At 47.8% G+C, this 22068-nt stretch overlaps 2 protein-coding genes across 8 annotated transcripts in view; both read left to right on the forward strand.

The window, feature by feature from the left end:
• The window catches only part of CRACR2B (calcium release activated channel regulator 2B), a 35065-nt gene extending 23279 nt beyond the window's left edge, over positions 1-11786 (forward strand). For all 6 annotated transcript variants that reach the window (XM_015863781.2, XM_015863782.2, XM_015863784.2 and 3 more), the window contains 8 exons: positions 1897-1976; positions 3635-3911; positions 4096-4237; positions 4618-4699; positions 6671-6785; positions 8125-8232; positions 8779-8855; positions 9867-11786. In XM_015863781.2, the coding sequence (XP_015719267.1) occupies positions 1897-1976; positions 3635-3911; positions 4096-4237; positions 4618-4699; positions 6671-6785; positions 8125-8232; positions 8779-8855; positions 9867-9948 (963 nt within the window). In that variant the 3' untranslated portion in view covers positions 9949-11786. The remainder of the gene's footprint in view (positions 1-1896; positions 1977-3634; positions 3912-4095; positions 4238-4617; positions 4700-6670; positions 6786-8124; positions 8233-8778; positions 8856-9866) is intronic.
• Positions 11787-14808: 3022 nt separating this feature from the next.
• Positions 14809-22068, forward strand: part of CD151 (CD151 molecule (Raph blood group)) — a 28662-nt gene continuing 21402 nt past the window's right edge. The window contains exon 1 of one of the 2 annotated variants that reach the window (XM_015863787.2): positions 14809-14921. The gene's annotated coding sequence lies outside the window, so the exon portion shown is untranslated. Of the gene's footprint in view, positions 14922-14952; positions 14970-22068 lie in introns of those variants that run through there. The other variant, XM_015863788.2, reaches the window with a different exon arrangement.

Below are 22068 nucleotides of genomic sequence, written 5' to 3' on the forward strand. Positions count from 1 at the left end.
GTCCCATGGAGACCATGTTTCAGGTGTGTGCTTCTGTGTGCAAAGTTTGTCTGCTTCTTCTCTCTTCTCCTTTTCCCTGTTAGAACTCACTCGTGGCTGCTCTGAAACGTGTCTGCTGCAGGTGGACTTAGGAGAGGGCCTTGGAGAAAGCCGTAGTATAGAGGAGCCACTTTCTCCTTTTCTTTCACAAGCTAAAAGGAAACTTAAGGCCTTAGTATCCTCTGTTAATGTTGGGAAGGGTTGTGTTATTTCTGTGAAATGAGGTTGTGACAAACAGTGATTCTTTCATAGCAAAGATTGAAATGGTTGGAAGGAGGAGTTGGGCTGCACATGGCTGGCAGCAAGCTGACTGCTGCTCCTTGTCAGTGCCCAGCTCAATGCCTTGCTCTTCATAAGAGCTTCTGCCTAGGTGGGCAGACCTGGCCTCATGGCATGGGGCACACCTTTGCCCTGGTGGCTCGGTCATACATAGCAACGTGTGGCTATTTCTGCCTGCATGCAAACTGCTTTTGGATGTTCCATTTTGCACCTGTTGAGCTATGGAGTTATCCTCATGTGCTGCAGTTTGATAGAGGTCTTGCCCTGGATGAGCAAATTTCACGTCTGCTCATTGTGAAGAGTGTTTGGGAACGTTGATTACACTAAACATACATTTGTATTCCACCAATAAACCAGAAGATGCTTGTGTTTTCTATCCCATTCAAAATGCTTGCATACATGCTGTTCTTGCTGTGGAATCCTTGTCATCATGTGTTGTACAGCTGCAATGTTATGTCCGTCTCTGTACCATTGCTATGAAAAGTCAAACGTTCCATAAACCTGGCAGGCCAATAAAGTGTGGCAGAACTGATGGCAAAATACCCCCCGTTGTTTCTCCTTTATTCCCAGGTATGTACCCTGCAGGCTGCTTCCTCTTTCAGTAGGTGGTGCAGTAGCAGATTGCCTGGGAGTCCCCTTGTTCCGTAGGTGGCTCGAAGGTGGTGACTCTGCTGAAGATCCAGTGGGCTGTAACATGATTTCCTTGTTTCTGTGGGTCTAAAGTGCTTTATGAGGGAACCTGCTGGTCTCAGCACAAACCCTGAAAGCTTCTTCTCCCATCTCTGCTGGAGAACCATTGGTCTATACGTAGCCTGATGCTGATGTTGACCAGACTCTTTGTGTTTTGTTTTTTTGGGGCATGAGCAATTAACCACCTTGTATGGGAGGGAGGGGACTAGGCTTTGGCATGGATTTAGGAGAGCTGGTGGGTCAGCTGCCCCTCTGCCTCAGGCTTTTTTGTGTGGTCTCAGCAAATTGTTGTATTTGGTGCTGAGAACAGCAAAGCTGCTGAATCTAGAGGAACAGTGTCGTGAGGGAGTTGCTGCTCTTTATCCTTCTCTGGGAAGCTGGAGAGGGCTGGCTGTAGGAAGGTAAGTAGGAGGAAGGTGTGTGGGAGGATGTGTGTATAAAGCAGAGCCTGTACATTGCCCGTTGCAGAACAGTCCCCTTTCTTCCCTTTGGTATATGTGCAGCAATGGGGTGAGTACCAGAAGGGGAGAGATTCACTCTGCTCACCCAACATCATCATAATAAAAAGATGGTGGGGAAAGACAATCAGCTGTGTATCACTGTAGCAAACAAGCCACAGAAATAAAAGCTCTGGCTGGCAGAGGAAGTCTACAGTTTGGGTCACCAGCATTGTTGAATTGCTTTGTTGCAATGGGGAAAGCAGCGTTAGTGGTGCTTTCTTGCATCGGCTCAATGAGCTGAAATGAGAAGAGCAAATCCTGTGCTTAACTCTGTTTGAACCTTGCCTGTGGGGCTCCAGCCCTGTGTCTCCATTGCAAGTTGAACTGGGGCTGGCCAGGTTCCTGGGCTGTAATGACATTCTTCAACCTTTCTCTTTTCAACTTCCAGGCACCTCAGAGCAAAAAGCCCCTCTTGAAGAAGGGGTCAGTGCTAAGCAGTTACCTGCTGGACGACAAGCCGGTCAAACGGTTAGATGGGCATCTGTGTTGTGTCCGTGGTGTCATTCTGTGCCTGCAGGAACACTCTGTCAGTCAAACTGTGTCCCTTGTCTGGTTCCATGCCTCAGTGCTATGTCTGTCTGTGGGAACATGGGGGGAGATGAAGCTCGACTGTTGCCATGAGGTGGTGTGGGCTCAGCATGAAACTGAGGACACTGCTGTGGGTGAGCTTTCCTGTGGTGCTGGCCCTCATCTAGGAGTGTTTGTTGGGACAGTAGGCAAGCGGTTAAAATGCTTGGATCATCTCCCAGGTGTGCTGTTCCTCCTCAGGCAGAAACCCTGTCTGTTGGTGCCTTGTGCCAGAGCTTGTGTCCCTGGGGCATGGGAGAGGGCAGGACTTGCACAAGGCTGGTGTTCTCTCCAGCAGCTGAAAGCCCCAAGGAGAAGGCCCAGCTCCAGGTGGCTCCATCCTGCCCATCTGCCTCCATACCTCTGCAAATGCTCGCCTGACACACCAGGCCTTCTGGCCAGCCAGGACAGACAACCTTATCTGTGTGGCTTATGCTTTTCTTTGCCACTATGTGCAGACAGTGCAGTGTTTTCAGCAGCCATGTATGCATGCTTGCCTCAGCTGTGCTCAGCTCTGGCCTGGCATGTGGGACAGAGGCAGGGAGGATGGCCAGGGATGTGGGCACCATCTAACAGGAAAAAAATGAAGGCTTGGTGGCAGGTGAATCTCGCAGCCTTGGTGTGAGGTGTAGCCACCAAGGAGCTGTTGCCTTGATTCCTGCACTAGTAGCAAGGGGGAAAATATTGCAGAGGGGTGGGATGTGCTGCCTCTGTGCAGACTGACTGCTGTAAGCCTTCGGTCTCTCCTTCCAAATGGGACCTGTCAGCCAGCAGAAGTATTGGAGGTCTCTGATGGATAAAACCTTTAAGTTGTGAGTCTGCTCACTCTCTTCTAGTTCTTTTTAGCACGCAAAGCCAAGGCAGACTGAAGACAATTCCTTGCTCCTTGGCAATGATTGCAATAGTTTGAATTTGCTATTCTAGCTGTCTTTTGAGGTCTGGTCCTCCACTTACCACGTACCGCTGCTGAACTGGCAGGAGCCTTGTTTGTAAGGTTAGCTCAAGCACCCTGATGTACTCAAGCACCCTAATGTACTCGCTGCAGTTTGTACACCTGTGGCAGGCGATACAGTCAGCAGAGGGCAGTAAGGTGCACGCCTGTTGCATGCAGCCCCCGAAGGGTGATCAGGCAGCCCTCACCTTCCTGCAGCCAAAACCTTTCCGACTAACCTACAAACCTTTGTTATCTATTTTAGCATTGTATTTTTAAATCTGTTATTTTTTCCTGTTGCCACCTTTGTATCCTTTGCCTCGTTTTTCAGTACTGGGAAAAGCAGATTGCAAAGAATCCTTGAAAAAATCCCAAAGGTGGGAAATTTCTGTTTAAACGAAGGTAATGCGTGTCAGCACATGAGCACAGCGTAGCTCCAGGGAGCTCTTTTCTCCCAGAGGGGTGTTGCTGATGCCTTAATCACAGTGAGCAAATGCATGAGGTAACATTCCTGCAGGTGCTGCGTATGCACTGATTGAATTGTGCTGGGTGTTTGGTAATTTGCAACCTCCCCCTTCTCTTCCCCCGCTTCCAAACACCACTGTGGTGCCTGTGGGCTTCAATACAGACAACTGGCCTCTGCGGACCTTCCCGTCACCTTCCCAATGGATACGGCAATGGAAGAACCCAACAGGAAGAACTGCAAATACTTGTCAGGCAATGGGATGTGGCTGAAGACAGGAGAAGGAGGCAACACGAACTTTGGAGAGAAGAACATAGGCCAAGAGAGGTGGTCAGTGGGAGCAGATGCTGAGAGGCTGAAGGTGGCTTTGAAGAGTGATGCAGATGGGTTGGATGATGCTCTGCTGTCTCCTAGAGGGCAGCCAGTTGGCACTGAAACCAGGGTGAGTCTGATTATGTAGTGCACAGCCTCAGGCACCTGCTGGTGGGGGCTTTTCCTATGTAACTACAGCTCCATAGATTTGTAGTACACTTCGGGGGGGGGGGGGGGGTTGTGATTTAATACTCAAATCAAACCACGGTCTATGGCTGGGCTTTTATAAACTCCATCTCTTTCTTCCATTGTAGCTCCAGGTGCTGGAACCTGCCAGTTGCTCCCCCGATCGTATCTTCAAAGTTGTGTTTGTGGGGAACTCGGGTGTTGGTAAGAGTTCCTTCATCCATCGCTTCTGCTATGACAGGTTCTTGGCTGATCTCAATGCAACTATCGGTAAGAAATTGGGCTTGACCCTGGTGAGACTGCATTTGGGGCACTGTGTCCAGTACTGGGCTCCCTAGTTCAAAAAAGACAGGAATCTCCTAGAAGGAGTCCAGTGGAGGATCACAAAGATGATAAAGGGCCTGGAGCATCTCCCTTACGAGGAAAGGCTGAGTAACCTGGGTCTGTTCAGCCTGAGGAAGACTGATGGGGGATCTGATAAATGTCTATAAATATCTGATGGGGGGTGGGAGACAAACAGATGGGATGATCTCTTGATGTCCCTTCTAATCCCTGCAGTTCTTTTTAAGGTGGTGTCTCTTCCAGCTTTGAGTCAATCTGGCAGTTTCCCTGCACTAGTGTTGATCTTGTTCTTGTTACCTCCCTGACAGGTATTGATTACCAGGTGAAGAGTCTGATGGTGGACAACACTCAAGTTGCTTTACAGCTGTGGGATACAGCTGGACAGGAAAGGTAAACAATTATGTGAGGATTTCCTCCTACAAGGCTCAGTGTAAAAAAGAGAAGGATGGGGAAAGGAGTGCGTGCATCTGAGTGTATCTCTGCTGATAGACATGTGGAAGTGATAATTCTTGGCAGAGAGACGATGTAGTTTTTGGTCATGGCTCCTCATTGAAATCCTGTACTTCTAAAAACATGGGCCATCACAAGATGATGCCATCAGCACTGTTGGAGAAGATCAGAGTAGTAGAGGACACACTTACCATTCATCTGCAGTACTACTAGAAATGATGGCCCACCACAACCACATGTGATTTATGCTTTAATTAGAATGTACTTTGAAACTTAGGTTCAGAGGCATATTCAAGGAGGTCGTTAACCACAGAGCCCGGCAAAAATAAGTATAGGGTGTTTAATGCTAAATATGGTATGGGACCAAGCCTTGAGGAGGCAGCTGAAGTCATGGAAATATTACAATCCTGAGTTGTGCCAAGAGAGCAGGGACACTGCCTGCCTCAGTCAGCTGGATCATGCAGGCTTCTGAGAAATGCACACAGTAGGGTTCTGTGTTGCATGGCAAACCCTTCCAAACTCCAGGTTCATGCTGAAGAGATTGGGATTTCTGTTTCAAAAAACTACTGTTGTGGGTTTGTTTTTTTTTTTTTTTTAGTGCTGTAGCCCATCAGGAAGTTTTCATGACTCTAAATGAGATGCTTCTTTGAGACCAGGTTGCATCAGAGGCCAAACTCACAAATATGTTTCTGCAGAAAGAAAGTATGCCTCTGAAGTATTAGCAGGTCTCAGGTGTGTACTTGGAAGAAAGAACTTGGCTCATTGCTGATACTGAGTAGGAAGAAACCAAAACTTTTATTACTTCTAGAGATAGATGATTTACTTCTAACTGGATGTGTACAAGTGCATATCCTATAACAGAGGAATTTTTAGTGCAGGGACAACTCCTTAGTGATTCCCCCAAGTCTGGTTCATGCTGTATTTGACATTCTTTTCTGGAGCATTTAGCATGTCCTGTATTTCCAGAGGTGTGTATTGACTGCCAAAGACACAGTCTGTGCTTTCTCAGTTGGAGTAAGCTGCCAGAATGGCATGCTCTGGGTGTAGTGAGACAGTACAGGCTTCAGGCAATCAGCTGAGGAGTTCAGCAGGGTCACTACTAGCTGCAGGTTTCCTTGGCTCTTAATAAGAGTGCTTGTTAGCCTGCTCAGTGTGGAAATTCACAGCTGTCTGGTGGGATCTTGGTACTGATGCTGCGTTTATTTCCATCAGTTTTCAGGCAATATGACAACATGGCCTTATGACAAACTGCTTAGAGGTCTTAAGTGGTTATTTGTGTGTTTTAAATTGGGATTTACTCTCAAAATACAAGTCTGTGGTTCTAGCGGGAGCCCACAGGGCAGTGTAGATGTCTGGTGGGAGTTTCACCTGGGAATTGTTTCTAACATCTGAATTTATGTATGACAGAATTGCTTTATAGATTTAAAATTGGGAGTGGACTGTATTGATGCTGAGATCTTAACTGCAGTTTTAGCAGCACCGGGGCAAACATGATGCTCTTAGTTTGTTATGTGCTACAGCTTAATCTGCAGATTCTTCCAGACAGTAGAAAAAAGTTCTTTTTTTTTTCCTTTCCCATCCATTTCCTTTTTTTACAGGCAATTACCTTTTTCTACCTCACCTAAGCAGGCTATTCAGTGCTTCTTTCCTTCTGACTTAGAAAGGTCCTGCTTTCTTAGCGCTGTGTGTCTGGAAACACTCTTTCCTCATGGCTGCCTGGCATGCTGCACAGATGGGCTCTGAAAAACCCAAGGATTTAACTGGATTGTTACCAGTCTGTACACCAGCTCCAAGCGATGCATCTCATGCACAGGGGCTGCAGGGAGCACTAGAAGCCAGATGATCGTGTTCTGTTTTGTGTCATTACACCGTCATGGTTCTGAGAGTGCCTTTGGTTTTGCTGGTGCTCAGGTTCCGGAGTATCACCAAGCAGTATTTCCGGAAGGCGGATGGGATTCTGGTGATGTACGACATTACAGCTGAGTGCTCCTTCATGGCAGTACGGAACTGGATGAGCAGCGTCCAGGTGAGAGCGGGGCTTGGGCTTTCTATTGCTGGCAGAGCTGCCTATGCCTTGCTCTGATCTTGCTCTGATGGTCTGACTGGGATCAATGCTCCCAGAGGCCTCAGGAGGTCCCTGGGGAGATGGATGCACAAAGCAGATGTTATGGATGTACTGCCTGTGGTAACGTGTATGGAACCAGGGGCTTGTTGACGGTATGGTGGCAGCCCATTAAATGAGGAGGGATGGCAGAAAGCAGTGGAACCTGCCAAACAGTGGTATGTGTGAGTAGCTGGTATGTGCCGGTAACATCACCAAACATCTGCTGTCACACCTATAATTTAAATAACGTTGTGTACAGCTGGCTCAGAGTTGCAGGGAAAAAGTGTCAAGAGTGGTTTTGCTTTGAGATCGTGTTGTATGTCAGAAAACACATCCTAAATTGAAAGGATAAGCATAGGTTGGAGGTTTCTAGTGCTGTAAATTTCACAGGCCTGCTGGGCAAGGAAAAAAAAGCTTATCTGTTTCTCTAGACTTCATAAGATCAAAGGTTAAGATGTGTCAAAACTAGACTCTGGAAATCAGACTCCTTTCTGGAGGGTTAAACTGAGCACACAGGAAAACAAAGCACCCAAAATGTGTAACTTTAATCATTTCTCATCTTTTCTTTCTTTCATCTTAGATTTTTTTCTTGCTTCGAAACCTCCGCTGTTCAGGTATTTTAAGTCCTCCAGAACAGTCAAATATGGAGATAACTTAAGCCTTATTCTGCAGTCTTACTATGATGATGCCCTAGTGGAACATAGGGGGAGTTTCAGCTTAGATAATGGGCTCCAGGAGTTGCCTAGGAATAACAGGTGGTAGTATAGAGACCCTATGGCAGCAATGAAAGCTGCTTAACCACTTACAGTGCCTTTCAGGGAAGTGATGGTTGAGTTCAGGATAGCTCATCAGATGAATAGTATCAAATAGAAAACAAAAAGGTTTTAACCGAAGTCCTGCCTAGTCTTAAATGTAGTTTGCCCCATTAAGCTGTTGGAGTTTTCTTTTGCCTTCTTATTTTCCAGAGAAGAACTTCTTCCATGCCTTTCCTCTCCTAGCATCCCAGCTGTACACAGCAACCTACTGAAATAGATTCCCATGGTTTAAGCTTCCCTGCACAAATCCCTGGGGCTGCTTGAGGAACGGCCCTTAAATGAGCTTAAAAAGCATATTGTGGCAGCTCCTTCAGGGACCCTAATCCTGCTGCCACTGAAGTCAATGGCTGTGCTCTTGTTTTGTATGATCTGGAGCAGGACCTGCTCCAAGAAATGTCTGTCCCTCAGTGGAGGCTCTGGGGTGTTTTGCTGTGTTTCTTTTGCAGGAGGGCATTGAGGATGGAGCTGTGGTTTTTCTGCTTGGAAATAAAATGGATACCTCAGGGAGAGAGACCCGGAGTGTACCCAAAGTGGAGGGGGAAAGGCTGGCCAAGGTGTGTCTCTGTGCTCTCCTGCTCCACTTGCTCTACAGCCTCCTTCCAGCTGTGAGCTGGACTGGTGGAGAGCCCTTCTTGAAGCCATTTCCCAGTATGGTGCTTTCCCTCTCAGCCCTCACTCTGATACAAACATGTACCAATGTTCCTCTGGTACCTGCCCTGCTTTCCTCCCTTGCTGCCTCTATTTGTGTGCCTGCTGCTACCTTTATCCTCTCATCTCCGAGGACCCTGTGGGGAGGGTTTCAGAAGTTTTACCCATCCTTTGGACTTAGCAGGATGAAAGTAAGACAGTCCACTTATCCCAAAAGGATGGTGTTTCTTCCTAAACACCTCCCACTTGTTACCTTCCTGACGTTCTATCTGGGCCTTCAGTTGCTGAAAATGCATCTCATGTTCTGGTAAGGTGGGTACAGCAGTAGCAGCTACGTTGCTGGCCACATGTGCTGTCATTAGAGTTTCTATTGTCAAGGTGGGTCAGTGCCCGGGGGTGTGGATGAATGCTGGGGGAGAGCTGGCAGCTGACTCTGCTGTGTTCTTTGGCAGGAATACAAGGCTGTCTTCTATGAGTGCAGCGCTATGACTGGCTATAACATCATGGAGCCCATGCTGCACATGGCCAGGTTAGTGATGAGAACAGTCACTCTGGGGTATTTCCCCAGCTGCAGTTCACTGGTGGGCTCCTAGGGAATGGACAAGAAGAAATGCTGTCAGACGCTGACTTTATGCTGTGTCAGTAAATAGACCTGGAGCAATAGGTTCTTCCACACTGACTCCACAGCCCTGTCTTCTGTGGCTGGAGAGTACCAAGCATAGGCTGGATGTCATCACATGCAAGTCTTCCTCTGGCAGAGCTGGCTGCTGAAAGATCAAGAGTTTAACTTGAATATTACATCACAAAACTTGGTGTGCTATCCCAAATTTTAAGCTGGCATTTTCTATTTGCAATCTACATGCATCTCTAAGGAGCGGTTCATCCATACAGAACGCAATGTTTTGGAAGTAATATGTTTATTGCTGAGGACAAGGAAGGATAAAACACCTTATAAAGCTGAAGGAAGCTTGCATTAAGATTTTTAGTTTTTCAAAAAGAACTTGTGTTTGTTCTTTTTTTACTCTTTGAAATCTTGTAAGAAAAATATCCTTTTTGTTTTCTTTTATCCCTCTCCCTCCTGCTGTATCACCTCTGTTAAGCTCACAGCAGGACTTCGGTGTTTATTAACTGTGATGATTTAAGTAGATAAATCTTGTCTCCCATAGCACGTGCTTTCAGCTCATTTTATTACCGTGCTGCTGCCAGGCATTGCTCAGAGAAGTGAAGAGAGCAGCTTGAGGTTCTACCATCAGTGCTGGAGCTTGGAAACAAGTCTCAGGCCACTCGTGTTCAGTCTGGTGTTCTGAGTACACCACGCTGCTCCCTCTTGTCCATGTTCAGTTCCTTCCTGTTTCTTTGGAAATTCACACTCATTTTCTGTGTGTGGTTTATCTTGTTCAGCTGCCAGAGGCAGCCTGGGCACTTTTTACAATCCTAAACAGCCTGATGGCTGATGGGAGAGCAAAGGGCACAGTCAGATGCCACTGCAGGAAGAGCTGAGTAGTTTGATTTTGTTCTTGATCTGTGCTGCCTGTTCCAGGTTGCTGACAGCACAAGAGGACAGGCAGAGGGAGAACGCCCTGCAGCTGGAAGATGTCAGGAGGAAAGGGTGCTGCACATAAGGAGCATCGGTATGTCGGCAAGAGCCAAGTGTGGGCACCATTTCATGAAGCTGGGATTCCTTCTGAGCAAGTTGAATCTGCTGGTATCTGATCTGCAGAGGTTTAGGGAAGCTGCAACTTTTCCCCATCTGGGAATTTCAAGGCTCTGAATCAGGGCAGAACGTGCATACGATCTCTACTGTTCCCTTCCCTACCTGCATGTCCAGCCCTGGTCATTGGAGGCCTCTGATCTCTTGGGGGAATTTGGCAGCAGCATCTTTGTTCTTTAACAGCACAGTCCAGCTGACAGCCTGCTGAGGTAGATAGGGAAACCTTTGCCTGTACTTGTAAGATCTGGATCAGGCTCTGTACTTGGTGGGAAATCTGGTTTGACTTGCCAACATTGTGGATAACTGATTCCATATGTGGATATAGCATGAACTGCTAAAACCATTCATCCCACTGGCCTTCTTCACTGTTACCCTAATGAACTTAGCTACTCTCCTCGTACTGTTCACAGAACACAGAGCAGTTGCCTTGGGACTCTCAGGCAACTGTTGTGCTGGCATGTATTGCTGTTCCATAACGTGTTGTGGGAGCTGTGCTGTATCTGCTGGGGCCATGTGTAGCCTGTTTTAAGGCTGAATGCTGCCTGTTTCCTCCCATTCTTTTATTCTTTCCTGAAAGGTCTTCAGCAGTTAGGAGTGGATGTATCCGCAGTACTGAAATATGCACAGATCCCACCCTGCTGGCCTGACAGCAATGCTTTGAAATGTACTTGGGCTGGAAGCATGAGGCGGCTGCCTCAGCTGCAATGGGTACATAAATGCATAGGCCTGTATTTATCCACTCTTTCCTCTCATGGGATAAGGCGATTACTCTGGTTCCAAATAGCTGTTTACTGCACAAATTTCTCTGGGAATATTCCATGCAGGAAAAGTGTTCTGAATCACTTGCTGCATTACACAGACTTTCCATGGTTCCTCCCAGTGCCATTTACTTCTGGTAAGGAAGGGGAAGCTTCTCTGTGGAAGAGCCAGGTTCCTGATTTAAAGGAATAGCCAAAAGCATTAAGTGTCTGCTCAGTACTTACTGCTGACTGTGATTCTTGCTGTTGTACAGCTGGTGGATTTAACTGCACTAACTGACCAGGAAATAGTACGTTATAAGAGGTCCCTGAAGAAACTAGGGCTGTTGGTTTTGAGCTTAGGGTAACATCAGCAGTGCTGCCAGTGAAACTGCCTGTGTTTGCAAGGATGCTTGGGAAGTGAAATCTCTGTTCTTGGAAAACACAAACCTTTAGACTGCCCTGTACCAGATGATTGCCCAAATGCAGGTGTGGATTTTGTGCATTCTAACCAATGCAACCATGAAGAAGCACAGACACTGTTACCTGCTACATCAGTACAGCTCACTAGCTGACTCGGAGGAGCTGCTGTCAACGATTCATTTGCATCGTGCTCCAGTGGTGGGTTAACAAGGGCTGGCAATAAGAATTGACATCTGAAGTCTGGGCACATGGATAACACCAAAATTTACCTGCAACAGCTGGGCAGGAGTTTGGAAGCTGCAGCAGAAGACAAGCGTGGTATCTTATCTGCTAACATGGTTTGAATGCGCCACTCCCACACTGTGTAAAAAAAACACATGAAAGATAAAGAAGTAAAACACACCTGGCACACAGGTACCATACAGTATGTGGTAATTACCTTCCTCCGCACTGTCATTCTGCTACAGGAGGAACTACCACGTGTTTAGTTTTGTTTGTTTTTGGTTGGTTGTCCTTAATGTACAGTCTTGAGGATGTTTTCTTAGCGGGCAAGGAGTGTGCAGGCAATAAAGAAATACTGTCGTGCAAACGGTTGTGTTGAATTTCTTTTCAGGAGTTGCAAGAGATTCAGCCTCGCTTGATTGAGTTGCCTGCTGCAGCATGTAGTGCTCAGGAAGGGCTGAGAAGTCTGTTCCTGGTGTTGGTACATATAGGAGACTTCTAAGTAACAAGCAAGGAGTGGACAAGAAACACTTGTTTCCAGAGAAGCACAGGAGCAATTCATCTGCTGTCATCTCTTTTCTCTTTAAAGCAGCCAGGATCTGGATGATCAGGGAAGGCAGAGCAGAGGGAACTAAGGAGATGCTTCCCCAGAGCCTTCAAACACAGCACACTGTCTCCTTGTATCTATGCTTAAAGAACTAGACATATTTAATAACGCTCATGCATCCTGTTCACCAGTAAGGAGTTCCATAGCTCTTAGTCCTCATGCTCTATATTTATTTCCATACGTCACTGCCTTACAGAACTGTCTATCCATAGCTCTGGCCGCAGAAATTATTACTCATTTCCCTTGCTGTAAACAAGCAGCACCAGAAGTAGCGCGCTATGACTTTTTTTAGCAGGAACAGGGTGAACTTTTGTTTTGCCTATGAAAAAGTGGCACAGAGGTTACGCACTTGGACAGCAGTCAGCACTAGGGTGTGTTTTATACTGGATGGTGTGATGGTGTTTTAGTGGTTTTCTGGACAGTATTTACATTTCCTATTGGAAGACCCAGATACTCACAACCAACAGAAGCAGAAGAGCCCTTGGATGAAAATGGATGTAATGGATGAAAAACAGACTGCCTGAGGGTTTATTGCTGCACTGCATTGGCTGCAGTCTCTTAGTGGACAGGTGACTTTTTGCATGTAATCTATAAAGAGAGTATATTTCTTACAGCCTGGAAGCCTATCCTGGCACATGCAGCAGTGCAGCTGTGTATACAATCGGGCAAGGAGCAAAGAAGAAAAAAAAACCAGCTGCTCTGACAAGCCCCCACAGTCCCACAAAGCTCTTGCACGCAGACAAGGGGACCCTCCTTTGCCTTGCATTTCACTCATCTCTTTCATGTTAATATGCAAAGGATAAACATAACAGGATTAGCCTGACAGCACCTCTTTGGCAGGCCAAAATAGGGATGAAGAGAGAGCATTAAGCTGTGGTGCTAAGTTTAAAGCTTTCCCACGGGACGAATGAAGGAAGTGCAAAGGCCTTGGATGTGTGTTTGTACCTGTGACTATGACAGGTGAGACACAGGCAGGAGAGCTCTGGGAATGATCAGTGGTATTGCGAAAAAGCCCCTATAAGAGGTTAGATGAGGATCCTGAATCTCTGCTGTATTAACACTACTGCTTCTACTTTAACACGTTGGGGACATGACAGCATCTTCCACCCATCTCAAGCACCGCCTTCTTGTGGCTGGAGGCTCAGTGGGGTTGACACAGTGCCTGGAAAGAAACTGGGCAATGCAGGACCCTTCTTGCAAAGGCTCATCATCAATCAGTGATACAAAGCATCTGCACCCAGCTTTTGGCTGTGGCTTTATGGGGTGCCTTTGCTCTTTCCAGGCAAGCTTGTTCCTCAGGTGCTGCACATAGGAATTTCACAACTGCATAGTGGCTCGCCAGTTGCCCTAGAGCCACTTTATTCCAGCAGCTTAAACTCCAAGAGATCCATCCACACACATTTAATCAGTCCCTTTGGGTCTCTCCTGGATTATTTTCTATTCTATTACCCTCTACTGTTCATATTTTTTCTCTCTTTTTGCTACTTAATTACTTAGTCCGTATGTAAAACAAACGCTTCATGTCTGGATATAGATGTATATTGAATACTTTATTTGAAAATCTCTTGGCTCCAGTAGATCCACAGTACTGCAGTTCAGCACTTTGGTAGCTCGTTGAGCTGCTGTCAGTCTGCTCATTACTTATCTGCCTGTTAATGAGCCATGCTGAAATTTCACTTGGTGCAGCTACAATAATCTGGCTCCAGACTCCTTGGGCCCCCAAGGCACACTTTAGACATCTCAAGCCATGCAGTTTAATACAGCCTGATTCTGCGAACAGAAGATTAGCTGCTTGCTTCTTTTGAAGTGAACAGGCCACAGTAGAACTGGCTAGATAAAATTAGTTGTTTTTTTGAGGTAAAGAGATAGCTAATTAAATGTTTACAGAGGTTGCATTTGCGCAGTTCTGAGCAAGAGGTCCTGGTGTGGTGGGGGTTGGTCACTTCCCCTGGGTAACAGTGATAGGATGACAGGGAATGGCCTCAGGTTGTGCCAGGGGAGGTTCAGGTTGGATATTAGGAAAGATTTCTTAGAGGAAGTGGTGATGCAGTGACACAGGCTGCCCAGGGAGGTGGTGCAGTCACCATCCCTGGAGGTGTACAAGGAAAGGATGGATGTGGCACCTAGGGATGAGGTCAGTGCGTATGGTGGGGATGGGCTGGGAGATGGACTCAGTCATCTTGGAGGACTTTTCCAACAGAAATGGTTCTATTTAGTGACTGGGTACATGGGTCCCTAGTTAAGCCAGTGGAGGCCAACACCCCGTAGGCCCTCATCTGGCCTTTTCCCTTACTCTCTGCTCAGCTCTCACCCTAAAAAGCTGTAAGCCCACTGAGGGGAGTAGGTGGGTTCTCCCTTCCTACAGACCCCAGCAGGGCCGGTAACTGCGGTTTTTGGACTGAAGTTGCAATGAGGTAATGGAAGCATGAGGCAATGCGCCAGTCAGGGCTTGATCTCGATGTGCAGGACGCCTCTAAAAAGGGAAAGGCTCGGGAAAAGAAGAGCTCGCGTTGTTCGCAATGCGGTGCCTGCGGCGATGGGAACGGCGGCTGAGGTAAAGGCGGCGGGAGCCAGAGCTCGCTGCTCCAGGGCCGCGCCGCTGGCACTGCAAGTGGACACAATTCGGGGTGCTTTGTTTTGCTGTAAAAGTGGTTTATTTTATGATATTTCTCAAAGCCGAAGGGGCACCCACAGCCCACGCCAGCCGCCGGGCGGGCCGTACTTGAGGGCTCGCTGCCGAGGCACCGCCCGCTGGGCGTCCCGGGGCTGTGCCGTGCCGCCCTCATCCCGTCCCTCCCCGCTTCCTGCCGTGCTCCTTTCCCTCCCTCTCTCTGCTCTCGGCAGGTCGGGGCTCGAGGCGGAGCGGAGCACGGCGGTGCGGCGCTGCCGCTGAGGGTGAGGCGGGGAGCCCCGAAATGGCGGACGGACGGACGGAAGGACGGGGTGTGAGGGGGAAGCGGCGTGTGGGACGGGGAGGGGAGAGGGGGGAGGCGGCGTGTGTGTGGTGGCCGTGGTCTCCGAGGGCCGACTGTGGCTTTGCAGAACTTCCCGCAGGCTTTTCCAGTTCGAAAGGTGTTTTCGTGTCCTGCCCTTAGTTAAACTTGTAGGGCTGCTCGAGGCAGAGGATGGGGACGGCGGGGCCGACTATGAGTCCAGGCGGTGTCCCGTTGCCTGCACGTGGGGAGCTGTATCGGTGCTGCTGAGGTTGTTGCTGTGCTGTGTGTCCCTCTCCCGGTAGGCTTTGCTTACAAAGAATGCAAATTGCCGCACGTTTAACAGCAAAGTAGAGTCTGGTTCTTCTCGAGGACATCGATGCTCAACCTGTTGCAGTATCCTGCTGTATTCTGACAATTACTTAGCGCTAGAAGTTTAGGCTAGCCCACAGCATCCCTTAAAGCGCCCTTCCTGCATCTCCCTATCTGCCTTTCTTGCTATAAGAGCTCAAGCGGTGTCTGCTTGAACAGGAGGTCACTAAATGCCATCACACACCAGAGCTGGTGACCGGGGCAGCCATTTTCTTGAACCAGTTTTGAAACAAGTCCTTTTGTCAAAACACATTTCTATTGCCATGGGTGAGGCTGTTGCTTAGGCTCCTAAGGGATCTTTGGTGCTATAGATGCTGTCTGGGTGTACCTGGAGACTCTCTCAGACAGACGTCCTTCTCCGTCCTGCTTGACTATTACTGCTATCAAACGGTGATTGCTTGAGATGAGGAGGGCATAGCGTGGCTCTTTTGAGCTGTTACAGGCTGAGGTGAAGAGGAAAGGAACTGCTTCAAATATGTCTCAGCACTGAGCGACTTTGGTCTCAGTAAGTCTGGCCATGGGCAAAATGAGTGACAGGCTGAGCAGGACTGCTTGGGCATGAGAGGTGACTGAGTTCACTTAAAGCGAGTGCCTGGTAGTCCTTAACATAAACTGGGGTCTGATTTCCTAGCATAGCCCCAGGCTTTCATGACTAAGGGAGCTTGGGAATACTTGAGGCAGCATCACTTAGAGTTTACTGGAGGCATCTGATGGCAGGTCCCTGTCAAAGAGAGGTGTCCTGCATGTGTGGGTCTTTGCTCTGGCTCTCTATAGCTGCTCAAAGATGCTGGTATTTCAAGTCAGATATCCTTGCTGAGAGCTTGGGTTGTGAGTGGGAGCAGCTGGCAGCCTTTGAGCTCCTCTGTGTAAGTATCCTGATGTTACATCCTTGCTCTGTAGTGTCCTGATGCCCTCATGTTCCTGTTATGGACATCTTTTTGTCCGTATGCCATATTTCTGCAAAAACATCTTGTTCTGAAACTTCAATCAGCTACTCAATGCTTGTTAAATAATAGCCTAATTACTTGGTAGAGTCCTGTAATGGGGGAGAATCACTGGTCTCAGTTGCCTGGTGAAAGTCCTGGCAGTCCCTGCTCTACGTTGGCCTCAGTAAACAATAAGAACATATATTTTCTGTTTGTTTGGAATAATGTCCCATGTGTGACAGTCGTTCATGTTTCACTCTGGAGTCCAAACTGGTTAGTCCTTCCTGCTGTATGTTTTTGTTTTGCGTGTGCTTAACAACCACATTTCCCTTCTCTCAAGGCAGGTGTACTATGGGAGGACTTACTTTTAATGTCAAGAGCAGAGCGCTGAGTAGGAGGAGCTTTGATAGCCTGATTGGAGCTGTGGCACTCCTTCTCTTGAACCCATTACAGAATCCATCTTCTGAGTTACCAAAGAGCACCACTCAAAAAAAGATCCTTCATAGGTACTTTGGCTTGTGCAGCCTTATGCAGAAGGAAAGCACCGTGCCAGTTTGAAAGCGAGCAGGAAACAGGCACAGCAATTTGGCCTAAGTCTCTGAGATAAACATGACCACATTTCCTGCCCTTCAGGGTTTTGCTCAATGATTTGTGCTGTCATTAGCGCTGTGTAGGATGAACAGCAGCAGCCCTTTGCAGCGTTGCTTTTCCTTTTGCTGCCAGGTAGTTCTACTAAAAGCAAAACATGGCTTGTTCTGTCAGACTGCAGCATGGCACGGGGGAGATGAACTGCCTCACTTCAGTCCCATTGACTGCCAACCCTTTGCAGCTTGTGCAGCATCAGCAGCTCTGCTGATCAGTGTGAGATTTTGTGGCTGTGACCCCTGCTAGCACAGTTTGGCACGCTGTCCTGCCATGTACTGCCTTTGTTGCTCCTGCTTGTCTGCAGAATTGCTGTGTTCCTCTCTCTTTCCATGGCCCCTTTTCTTCCTCCAAACAGCAGACGACTAATCCAGCCTTAAGCGAGTGCTGCCATACTGCTCTTGTGCTGGCTTACGCTCCATGTTGCTTCTTTGTGAGTACATTAAAGCATACATTGTCCAAGTCCTGGCTCTGCAAAGGACATTTGTGTTGTGGCCTCCTCAAATTTTTGCCATTGGGTGTGAGAGATTCTTCAGCAAGGGGGTGGAAGAAAGCTGCTTGTATCCCTTTGTGAAGCAAAAATGCTATAGGTGGGGGTGGCTGATGGCATGGTATCTATCTGTTAAGACGGTTCCAAGGAACATTCCATATTATTCACAGCTAGTACTAATATAGTATACTGTATAGTGTATTATATAAGTATAGTACAAATCTGTGGCTGTTTTCTTTGCACATATACAGACCAAGGAACAATTCTCTTGTTTTGAGGAAGCCCTGCAAGGCTTGTGAGCACTGTGTCCTGTAGTTGGTTGACCACTGGTAAATTCGCTTCTGTGAAGCCTGGCTTCTGTTTCAAACAATCTTGTCTGGCATTTCCAGGTCTCTCATAATGCAATCATGCTGTTCCTGTGATTCTTCTTGTGCCTTCTGCCTAGGAATAAAGCTTTGAAAGATAAAATGTGGAAGTACCAAATGTGAAAAACAAAAAAAGGGAAGCTTTGCTGTTTCGTGTTCCAGTCTACTGCTGCTGTCCTTAGTGGCTTTGTCAATCTGTCTCTTTAAAGCTCATGAACAGACCCTCCTGCACTCCCCAGCTGCATCTCTGCTCCTGGACTTGACACTGGGTATCTCCAGCTGCTCCCTGACCGCTTGTACCAACAGCTGAGGTTGGAAGACTGGAGGGAGGTTGTCTCCTGAAAACTACAGTGCATCCTTAGCTGTGAGGAATAGCAATCAAGTCTAACTGGTTGTTTAAAATCTAAATCCTTCTGGTGAAGACCAGGTCTCCTTCCTTCTCTCTTCTTCACCTTTCCTTTCAAACTCTGAGCACTGTTTTTCTCTTGCTGCAGCAGGCTGCGCTTTGGCAGAGCTCTCCCCCAGAGCAGTGACCATCACTCCAATCTGGTAGAAACTCCCCTTTCCTTGTGCCTGAAGCTCGAGTGCAGAGGGAAAAACTGGAAGAGAAGGGCTGCAGGATGCAGATGAGGTGATTTGTCAGGTCTGTGGAGAGCACCTTGCACCATCCCTCCCTCCTGAGGGCACAGAAGACATTTGCTGCCAGCTCTTGGCAGACATCAGCACTGTAATAGCAGCACTGATGAGCATCTCGGCAGTGCTCTGCTCCTTCCCGCCTGTCAGGCTCCTCTGCCTGTGATCTCAACAGCCTGGCATCCGGGGGAATGTTTTCAATCAGTCCTATTAATCTTGAGTCCTGGCTGCTATACCGTCATAAAATTCTAGGCAGCAGAATGAGCAGGAGGATAATTGCTGTTTTACCCTCCTGATATTTCATGCCAAAATAAGAGAGGTGGGAGCTGTGTTTGTATGTGAGCGGCTCAGTCAATGTTTCTCACACCAATTGCTCTTGCTAGTCAGGTGCTTGTGGTTCTTCCCTGCTGGCTGGACATGTGCCAGGGGTAGAAAGGATGTAAACTTAAGTAGCTGGTGGCACATGTATGTGTGTATAGCGTGCACTTTTTGATGGCAGCAGTGCTGGATGGTAGTGTTGCTCATCTAGAGGGATGGGAAAGGACATCAGGAATTAATATTATGCAGAGGTTAATGGAATGCTTAGCAGCTATATAACTTCATTTGGATATTTTGACCCGCAGCAAAGTACAGACAAACACCGTAGTGAGCCCCATGGTATGAACTGTAGGCTGCATCCATGCGGGCTGCCACTGAGTTGCTTATCATACCTATTGCTGAGCATGAGTGTAAAGGCGAGAGTGCATCCAAGTGAGGATGTGGGAAGCAGCGCGGTGAGAGGAAACAAAACAGATCTGGGGAAAGGCCAGAAATGAGAAGTGTGGGAGGTGTGAGGAGGGATGTCGCTCAGAACCACAGGTTGTTCCTGCTAGTTCTCCCGACAAAGGCCCATTATTGCTGAGCCAGAAATAGGTGACATCAAACGCTTGGCACTGGCTGTTGTTTCTTATCTATTGTTTGTACTGGGTCTGAATGCAGGAGCAAAGTTCACTTTTGCAGCCCAGGGAAACAGAACAGAGCAGGGGGAGCTGGGGCAGCAGAAAGAGTTGCCAGGCTCTACCTGGATATCTGTACTCAGAGTTTATCCCTGTAGCTGCGGAGCGAAAGGTGCATGCTCCTATGAAGCTGTGTGGTTGTGCTGAAGTATGCAGCAGGTTTCCTATATGTCTTTGCTGTCAAAGGATTGGGACAGGCTGGAAAGAAGAAATACCTTCTGGAGATCTGGATGAGCTGAGATTATATCTGATACTTCACCGTAGAACACTTCCCCCTTATGTGGGAGAAGTAGACAAGAGAAACACCAAGAGGCTAATTACTATTTTGCACTCCAAGTACTGTGTGCCAGATGGAGTTGGGGTTTGGGGTCTGAATCGTGTTTGGGTATGACCAGCTTGGTCCATGTTTCTAACCACAGTTCCTCTGCCTGCTCAGGTGGTTGTGGTTCTCCCATGCCAGCTGGAAGAGTGCAGTGCAGGTCTGTAGGTGTGTTTCAGGTAGCAGTGCAGTCAGCTCGATGAAGTGTAGGTGGCTCCTTAGAGGGATGTAAGCATAAGAAGCCACTAGTGGAAGCAGATTGTTGGTATTGTGGGCAGTCAGGAAGGTTAACAGCTTGGCAGCTGGTCAGATACAAACTATGGCTTACCAGCCTCATATACACAGAGGATTTTAGGCTTGTGCTGGCTCTGTTTATTTAGACTTTCAGCTATGTACATCACCCAGCAAACTGGTCACTTGTGAATGTAACTGGACTGCAAACAATGGATTATTTGACTTTTCCATTGGTTAAATTCACTTCAACCAAGAGGTGTCTGGGGTGGGAGTTTCTGAAGGGGGGGGGGGGGGTTCTGTTGTGTTTGAGCCTTGATGGATCTGTTGTCTGCTAATCTGCCAGAGCAAAAGCAGCAGTGTCTGCGTGGTTGTTTTTAGAGTGCTCTGTTCCTCAGTGACCTCAACAGTTCAACATTAGAGGAAAATAAGGGGGAAGCACAGATCCAGTCCTTTTTGCACACTGTGGGAGCCAGCATGTGGATGCCATTCATGCTGGCATGTCTGGCATGCCAGCCCGTGAGCGTGGAGGAGGCAGGCGTGAGTCACGGCTTGTGAATGTCAGCATCTCTTCTTAGCTTTAGTGGAATCCAGAAGGGAGGAATTCGTGCCCCCATATCATCCCCCATGTTGCCCTGGAGACAGAGGTGATGTTTCTTTTTGCTTCCTGGTGGCTGTACGCTGCAGGCTGAGCTCCAAGGGTGACTGCAGGGAGCCGCCTATGCGGTCCATCTGTTTCTTAACTATAAACTCCGCACGTGTTTGGGGAAGTGTTGGGCTTTGTGCTTGTCAATACAATTCGTTCAGCACAGGAGGGGTGGGTCTGGTGCAGTGTGGGAGCACCTCTTTCTATGTCTGGGGAGGAAGAACTGTTGGGCTGCTAACTGCTGTGCCTCTCAGTTGGGACTTGCTGCTGAGAGGGGAGTGTACAAGTGTTATTGCTCAGCTCCTGTGCTGTGCTTAGGGAATGAGTCTAACAAAGCCTGCTCTGTTCATTGCCTGTTTGTCAGGGCTTTCCTCTGGTGTATTCCCAGGCAGGAAAAAAAGGGAATTTAAGCCACTATACTTATTAGAGGGGTAAAATCCATTGACTTCCCAGGCTGTTAGCCTTGGAGTTGGTCGGGGTATAGGGGAAATGTGGGCCTTGATGGTTACTCCCATTTCTTGAAGTGTTTTTTTTGAGTCCTCCTGGTACTGGAGAGTTAATCCAGTTTGTCCCAGACAGGTAGGATGGACTACTTGAAGCCTTTAAAATTATAACCTTTAAAATAGAGGGAAGTCAAATGAGATTATATGGTCCCTCTAGATGTGAAAATTGGCTCTGCCCGGGGGGGGGGAAGAGAGTATTAAGTATCAAACTCCTTTTAAGAGTTCCTGTAACAAGGCTTGCTCATACGGTGCTGGAATCACCTGGAGGTGTGTTGATGGAGGCAGGATTTTTCAGCTGCATCTGAAGAACAGCCGTGGTGTGCTGACACCTGTTAGAGGAACAAGAAGGTTTCTTACCATTTTCTTACCCCTTCCTGTTCCAATTGAAGCAGACAATACCGATGGAGACCTGCCAGAGCCCAGCGTGTCTGTGCTGATGATAGCTCTGCTCCCTTCATGAAGTCACCGTCGGTCCTTTGCCTGTAGTTTAAGTGAAGCAGCGTGGATTACCTTTGTGTGAGTACCCAGTGCTGCTGTGAGCAGCTCTAGCTGATGGCTAAGGGTGTCCTTTACAGCCCTGCTGGAGTGTGCTCTGGGCCTGGGGACTGCTTTTCTGCCTTCAGCCTTGGCGAAGGGCCAGCAAGTAATTGCCTTGAGGACAGCCCTCTCCTTCCAGTTATTTATTCACATGCTGATGCTTCCCTGTCAAGTTTGCAGGCCGATCTAAAAATAGCAGCATAAATGGCTCTGGTGGAGTCCTTGAAGCCTGTTGTACAGGGGGAGAAACGTTGTATTTTTGGCTGGGGATTGTTTGATTTTTGCTGAAAGAATGATCCTTCCTCAGTGCAGCCTCATGCAGTGTGGATTGGGTGTTTTCACTATTGCTTCTATGGCAACTGGAAAAGAGGCAGCTCCTATGGACTGGGCTCTCAGCTCCAGAAAATGAAAAGTCACTTAATTTGCCCTTGGTTGTGCTTGATATTTGAT

The sequence above is a fragment of the Coturnix japonica genome, chromosome 5 (assembly GCF_001577835.2).
Source record: "Coturnix japonica isolate 7356 chromosome 5, Coturnix japonica 2.1, whole genome shotgun sequence".
NCBI classification, from domain to species: Eukaryota; Metazoa; Chordata; class Aves; order Galliformes; family Phasianidae; genus Coturnix; species Coturnix japonica.